Genomic DNA, 7,618 nt, shown 5'->3' on the forward strand with positions numbered 1-7,618 from the left:
TCTATATGTGTGTGTGTGTATATATATGTATATATATAATGTATTTTTATTTTTATTTGATATGTATTTCAGCTTTAGTCATTTTAGTACATCAACCAAAACTAATTTAATTAAAAAAAAATGTATATCTTAATATTTGTATTTTATTTTATTTCAGCTTTATTTTTCAAAAATATTTATTTTTTTATTTTATCAAAAACAATTTCATGCAGTTTTATTTAACAGTAACATCACTGGTTATTAAGAGAACTTTATTATATAATTATAAAAAATATGTTATGTAACACTGTTTATTTTTTTTTATTATTTTTTTTTATAATTATTTTCATTGAATTTTCACTGTAATAAAAAAAAAACAAGGCATCGCCCAAAAAAAACAAACCAAAAAAAAAAAAAACACACACACACACACAGCTCAGATTATTAAATAAAACAGGACTACTCCATATATAACAGATTAGGGAAAGAAGGGAAAAAAATGAATAGGGCAGAAAAGTTAAATGTCCAGACAGTTACACAATTACAATATTCCTTGTAGTATAATAGGGCGAAGATGAGGTTCCATATAGTCCAGATATGGAGTCCAGACTTTATAAAACAGGCCTGTTTTTTGATGTAATACATAGGTAAGACGCTCCAGGGGAATCAGTTCAAAAATTATCTTATGCCAACCTTTAAGTGATGGAGATTTATCACTAATCCAATTAAGTAAAATATTTTTTCTGGCAGCAAAGGAGAGAATATTATACAATTTCTTGTTAGCAAATGAAACAATGCATTTATTAGGTATACCCAATACCAATGAGACTGGGTCAAAATCCAACTGCATATTAAAGATCTTTTCCATTTCCCCCAGCACCAAAAACCAATACCTTTGCAGTCTGTTACATGACCACAGACACTGTTTATTTATTATTGCTCACAGGTTGGAGATCGCTGCTATGATGAGAAGATGTACGAGGCGGCCAAACTTCTATACAATAACGTCTCCAACTTTGGCCGCTTGGCTTCTACCCTGGTCCACTTGGGTGAGTATCAAGCGGCTGTGGACGGTGCCCGCAAGGCTAACAGCACTCGCACATGGAAGGAGGTGTGCTTTGCTTGTGTGGATGGAAAGGAGTTCAGATTGGCTCAGATATGCGGCCTTCACATCGTGGTTCATGCCGATGAACTAGAAGAGCTCATCAACTATTACCAGGCAAGTTGTGATCCTCCAAGAAGATTCTGCAACTAGCTAAAAATGGAATTGAATTATATGGTTTTAAAATGCTCTCTATAGGACCGTAGCTACTTCGAGGAGCTGATCACCATGCTGGAGGCAGCGCTGGGGTTGGAGCGCGCTCACATGGGCATGTTCACAGAGCTGGCCATCCTCTACTCTAAATTCAAACCACAGAAGATGAGGGAACACCTGGAACTCTTCTGGTCCAGAGTCAACATCCCAAAGGTACACAGCACTACTAAAGATGATTGTTATTTCAGATGTTGATTTGTAACACTCCTCTTTTTTTTTTTTTTAAGTGTCCTTCGCTCAGTTCTGTTAAACAGCAGGAGTTCATTGATTTCTTCTTCCATCATCCCCCTCCAGCTATAATTTAATTCAACATGTAATCTAAATATTCTCCAAAGGAACGATCTTAGTATCATCATCTGCAATGCACAGATGTTACAAAGTCTGTCTCCTTCACTTCTTGACTTCTTTTCTTTTTCTTTCTTTATCAGGTCTTGAGGGCCGCAGAGCAAGCTCACCTGTGGGCAGAGCTTGTTTTCCTCTACGACAAGTATGAAGAATACGACAACGCCATCATCACCATGATGAGCCATCCCACAGATGCCTGGAAAGAGGGACAGTTCAAGGACATCATCACCAAGGTAAAGTTCAACTGCTTTTCCTGTGTAGATAAATACACTTCCAATGAATGTCTTTTGAGTTTAAACTTTTTTACAGTGTTGCTATTGTTTTCTATAGTGATCAATGTTTGTTAACAGAAATAAAGCCAAAATAAAATATAAACATGATCTAAACAATTTCTAAATTTAAATTTCTATATTTTTGTTGATTAGAAAGTGATTTGTTAACATTTACATATTGCCAATTATATAATTATTATGCATTATAATTATAGGTTTATATTACATTTATATATATATATATACGTGTGTGTGTGTGTGTGTATGTATGTGTATATACTGTATATATATATATATATATATATAAGGGAACCTTTTTGAGAGTATTTGTTTTTTGGCATGTTCTCTAAGATATATATATATATTCACCAAACTTAGGTGATAGATAGATAGATAGATAGATTGATTGATTGATTGATTGATTGACTGATTGATCAGTTATTATAAGTGTAAATATTAATTATTAGTTTAACAAAATAAAATTAAGACATCAATTAATATATAAAAAATGATCAATATAATTAGAATTATTATTAATTATTAGTATAAATATACAAAATCAAATTAAGACATTCATTATCAATATATACATTTAAAAATGAAAAGGGAATAATTTTTAAATGAAAAACAAACATGAGAAATATTCCCTTGGAAACTAAATGAAATAAAATAAATTTAAGCTGAAAAATGACCAGAGTACATGAAATTACTTTCGATTTAAAATGAATACTGATCATATAAAAATCAAAATATAAGCAATAATATGACAACACCAGGAAATGAATTAAATTACAGTGATCGTATTTCTTGTTTTGTTTAGGTGGCCAACGTGGAACTGTACTACAAAGCAATCCAGTTTTATCTGGAGTTCAAGCCCTTGTTACTTAACGACCTGCTCATAGTTCTTTCCCCGAGACTGGATCACTCTCGTGCCGTCAGCTTCTTCAGCAAGGTACAGAAAGCAAGCACAAGGCTACCTCGCCTGTGTGGCGAGCCTTTGAACTTCATGCTTGTTTAACATCAGCTAAAATGACTTTTTCGTTTCTTCAGGTTAAGCAGCTTCCTCTCATCAAGCCTTATCTGCGGTCAGTACAAAATCACAACAACAAGTCTGTCAATGAAGCACTTAACAACCTCTTCATCTCAGAGGAAGACTATCAGGTACAAACAACAGTGTAAAGTATTTTTCAGAAAAACAAAAAACAATTATTGTAGCTTTTTATAGTAGCTGTTGTCCGCCACCTCATCATCTGTTCAACTGTCCCGTCCGCAGGCACTCAGGACATCTATAGACGCATACGATAACTTTGACAACATCTCACTGGCCCAGCGTCTGGAGAAACACGAGCTGATCGAGTTCAGGAGAATCGCTGCTTACCTCTTCAAGGGCAACAACCGATGGAAGCAGAGTGTGGAGCTGTGCAAGAAAGACAAACTCTACAAGGTGAGGTGGATGATGGGGTTATTGTCTAGTCATGCTATTTGTAAATGTAGTTGATCGGATTCGTGACAGCCATGCATGTTCTTCTACCCAGGATGCAATGCAGTATGCGTCTGAGTCAAAGGACATAGAACTGGCCGAGGAGCTGCTGCAGTGGTTCCTTCAGGAAGACAAGAAGGAGTGTTTCGCCGCCTGCCTCTTCACCTGCTACGACCTGCTCAGGCCTGATGTGGTGCTGGAGACGGCGTGGAGGCACAACATCATGGACTTTGCCATGCCTTACTTCATCCAGGTGACTCAAAGATTTCATCAAGAATTATTTTTTTCACATTCCAGATACTTACTAGATTTAATTTCCTGTCAGTTTTATCTGTCAATAAAAGGGGAATGGTGTCTACAATGAGGAGACTTGTGGGAGAAGCAAGTCAGCTTAATTAAAATGACAAAACAAAATCAGATTTGCACTCCGTAGTCAGAGGAAAAACAACTAATGTATCATTTTGGTGTGTGTGAACAACTTGTTCAGTCTGTCAGCATTTAATATTGTATATTCTAGGGAAGAAAATAAAACGGAGAAAAAAAAACGTACAACTACCGCCTCCACAAACACTAGTCAATACCAGTAATTCAATGGGGGTGCGTAGCTCTCGAAATATATATAAAAAAAAAAAAGTTTTTTTAAATGCATAAACATGCATTCATATGGCAACTTCAAACCTTTTCCCTGACCTATGCAGGTTCTCCAATTTTTGTTTTCCATATGAAAAACAAACTTTTGTTGTGCAGTAACTCGTACTCATTGTGTGGGACCATCCATTTGAGGAGGGATAATGATTCAAATATATATAAATATATATGCGGCTCTCCACACCTGTGTGTTTTACTAACCTTACCTCTCTGTGCTGCAGTGTGTATGTGTGCGTATGTGTGTATGCTGGTTGTTGTGATGTTTAGGTCACTGTACGGCACCGAAGTAAGACTAGAAAGCCAGTTTATCCTGCCAGTTATTCCTAAACTCGGTTTACCCTTTATTTGTAAAGAAGTGAAATCACAAATGGTTTAAGAACGAAGATTAAACTAACTCCCTGTGTGTCCTGTACTCAGTTTTCACTGAGTTGAGATGAATCATACACGTATATATTGTAGTGATCTGATTGTGCACAAAGAGAATGAGATTTTTTCCCCCCCCAGATTATCATATAAATAAAGGCTTCTTGTTTGTCAAGAAAAATCTGGTCTAAACATAGCTTCATGTGCCATGTATTTTTTTCCCAACACACTTTGTAATTTCTCCTCCTTCATACTCACTGGACACTTTCAGACATTCAGAACATAAATAAAGCTCTACGGTGGGAATTTGTGGCTTTATCACTTGTGTAAATAAAACTGTAAATAAATACTTAAGAAGCCCGTTTGACATAAATCCAGTGTTTTAAATCTAAATGTTCATAGAATTGATTATACAAGCTTTGCTGTGCGATTGAAAAAGGAACGGGGTGATTTTTTTTGCGTCAAAGTTAAACAAACATAAGTCATTTATTCTATTGGGTATGAGGGGGGCGATTGAAATATGATAGAAATGAGATTCCCCAAAATAAAATTTTCCTGTACATAAGACTTATAATGACACAAAATTGATTCATGTTCAATGATGGAACGAGTGAACTGTTTACTTAAATGGTTAAACCTATAAATCAATGTGTCATTAACCCTTTTAATTCATCTTCACCACTCTTTCTAGTTGTAGAAAAATGATAAGAAGTTTAGTCCCATCATAATCCAATAGTGTTATTCAATACAATTTTAGGTGTCCAGTCACTTTATCAATAAGATCAGCTAGTCCTGGTCCCACGCCAAGAACCGTCCGAGACCCTGGTGCAATTTGGGTTCTTCCAGCATCTTGGATTAAACTGACAGGCAGTCCAACCTCTTTGGCGTGGGACAGCAGCTCCAGCAGACAGTCCTCGTCTGGAGCCTTGACCACAACTTTGGGCTGACCACAGTACTCCCACTGTTTCAGGAGCTCTGGGTTTCTGCACTGGACCTGCTTGTAGGCAGACACAGCGGCATGGGAGCATTGGGCTGCCACTTTACCTTTGCCCATCTTCAGATCGGTTTGGACCACCAGGATCATTTTGAACTCTCCGCTCTCACCCATCACACTGGCCTCGCTGCCAGCACCGGCGCTGTTTCCTAAAGCTGCCATCATGCTGCGGGACGATCTGCCCAAACGCCCACTGAGGTGCCATCCGAGGCAGAGCCCACAGCCTACACCTGCCAGTATACCCAAAGCGACAGGCCCATACAGAGAGTCCATCCTCGTATCTGATGAAACACAAGAGTGAGTGATTCATAACATAAACATCAGAGCAGTTCTCTACCTTTACACAAAATTACCACGTTAACCATAGTATAAAGGTTAATATTACTACGATAAAACTGGTACCATCTACAAATGGCACATAAAGTGAAACAAATGGCAGAAAGATTTGTATCACATATTAATTTACTATGTTTATATTAGTAACAATAACTGTTACTATAGTAGTTTAACCACCGGAAACTGAGGTTTACCATTCATGTAAATAAAAATATGCTAACACTCGATTTATTAATATGAAGCCAGTTTGACATAAATCCAGTGTTTTAAATCTAAATGCTCAGACCTGATCATATTAGCCTCGTTGTGCAATTGAAAAAGGAAAAAGAGCATATGTAATTAAACTAAATGATTAAAAGATTACAAAAACGCCGTGTGGAGGAAATTTTATGTTTATTATGTGTCCATATTAGTAACTTAACAACTGTTACTATAGTGTTTTAGAGGAAGCACTGGGATCTGCTGTATGGGTACAGTATCAAATAAGCATTAATATTTGTGCTACTAATAATCTATAAAACAATCACTTTCTGCACTACATTCGTCAATGACAATGCTGTCACAGTCTAGCCGGCTGGATTAAATCTAGGTAAAACGTGTTCGCTTAAACGACCCTCTAACGAGCTTTTATTTGCTATACTAACCGGTGCTGGTGAGACTATTCGGTATAAACGTGTTTCTGAACATCTGATATCAGACTCACCAGCAATCAAAATGATTCAGCAACCTGAAATGTCCTGCAAACTCCACGAGCCGCTTCTTTCAAGCCGACGCTGAATGATGACGTCACGTGTTTAAAGCAACCGCGAAAATCCGAGAAATATTCAGCAAAAATCAATGTGTATTTTATCCTTATGAATGAATATTTTAATATGTTCACCTTCCTTTCACACCTTCATTCTGCATTATTTAGAAAGGAAATTGTCCAGCATTGTTTCATTAGGCGGTGAAAAGGTGTTGTTGCATTTTTTTTGCCTAATAATGCACATGACATTTAAAACCGTAAGTGTGATGCCTCAAAATCTAGCAAACTACCTTCCTAGACAGCATTTTGAGTATCATGGGTTAGTTCCCAGCTACACGGGTCGACTCATTTATAAGCAGGTGCATGCATTAACAGCAGCCTATACTCAAACTCTTATCTGGGCAGTTTTAATTCTTTACTCTTTTGAACCCCAGAGACCCAGCCTAATTTAAGACAGTGTAAAGAAGCTTTGAAACTAGACACTGTGTTTTTCGGGCCTGGCCTCTCATGGTTTTACACCCTTAGTGTACCCCTGGGAGAGCAGGTGTGCTGTGGATTGTGTAAGACTTAAACTACTGACAAAATGTTCTTGATTCTGACATTCGAGATTGTCTTACCTGCTGGGTTTTTGTTGTTGGTGTTTGTTTATCCAGGCTGCTGTTCATCTGCTGCTTTGACACCAGCAGTGAAGGTTATTCATCCCCAGTGAAGGACTATGTGAAATCGGTAATCATTAAGAGCACAAAAATGAATACAATTACAAATGTACATTCAATTCAATTCAAGTTTATTTGTATAGCGCTTTTCACGATACAAATCGTTACAAAGCAACTTTACAGCAAATGAAGTTTCTACAATATTTAGTGGTAGCTTATCAGTGGTGACTGTCAGTTAATGTACATATGGCAGAAATGTACGGAAAAATCAATTAAAGACGTAATCAAACAGACGATGAACACTATTAACAGCAATTATTATGATGCAATCAAACTTATAGCAAAATGTGGTAGTTCTGTAAGTGGTTTCAGGGTTGGCATCATCTGAGGTCCTCTGAGGGGTCATCTCTTCTCGGGTGTTCTGGATCCAGACTGAAACTTGTGTAAATCCTAGTTACCACGGATGTCAATCCCAGCAGAAACAG

General features: G+C 37.0%; 2 protein-coding genes across 2 annotated transcripts in view; one reads left to right on the forward strand and one right to left on the reverse strand.

Annotated features, from left to right (window-relative positions):
- Positions 1-3,786, forward strand: part of LOC107747040 (clathrin heavy chain 1-like) — a 38,548-nt gene extending 34,762 nt beyond the window's left edge. Inside the window, exons 24-31 of the mRNA XM_016561455.1 lie at positions 926-1,198; positions 1,280-1,447; positions 1,723-1,872; positions 2,732-2,863; positions 2,962-3,072; positions 3,185-3,355; positions 3,447-3,644; positions 3,736-3,786. Coding sequence (XP_016416941.1) covers positions 926-1,198; positions 1,280-1,447; positions 1,723-1,872; positions 2,732-2,863; positions 2,962-3,072; positions 3,185-3,355; positions 3,447-3,644; positions 3,736-3,786 — 1,254 coding nt within the window. The remainder of the gene's footprint in view (positions 1-925; positions 1,199-1,279; positions 1,448-1,722; positions 1,873-2,731; positions 2,864-2,961; positions 3,073-3,184; positions 3,356-3,446; positions 3,645-3,735) is intronic.
- Positions 3,787-4,534: 748 nt separating this feature from the next.
- Positions 4,535-6,517, reverse strand: LOC107747021 (peptidyl-tRNA hydrolase 2, mitochondrial-like). Its single transcript, XM_016561435.1, has 2 exons — positions 6,436-6,517; positions 4,535-5,677 (listed from the first exon to the last, which is right to left on the reverse strand). The coding sequence occupies exon 2, from the start codon at positions 5,667-5,669 to the stop codon at positions 5,145-5,147; it is 525 nt and encodes a 174-aa protein (XP_016416921.1). The 5' UTR covers positions 5,670-5,677; positions 6,436-6,517; the 3' UTR covers positions 4,535-5,144.
- Positions 6,518-7,618: the final 1,101 nt, after the last annotated feature.

The sequence above is a fragment of the Sinocyclocheilus rhinocerous genome, unplaced genomic scaffold, assembly GCF_001515625.1.
Source record: "Sinocyclocheilus rhinocerous isolate Xijiao unplaced genomic scaffold, SAMN03320098_v1.1 scaffold708, whole genome shotgun sequence".
NCBI lineage: Eukaryota > Metazoa > Chordata > Actinopteri > Cypriniformes > Cyprinidae > Sinocyclocheilus > Sinocyclocheilus rhinocerous.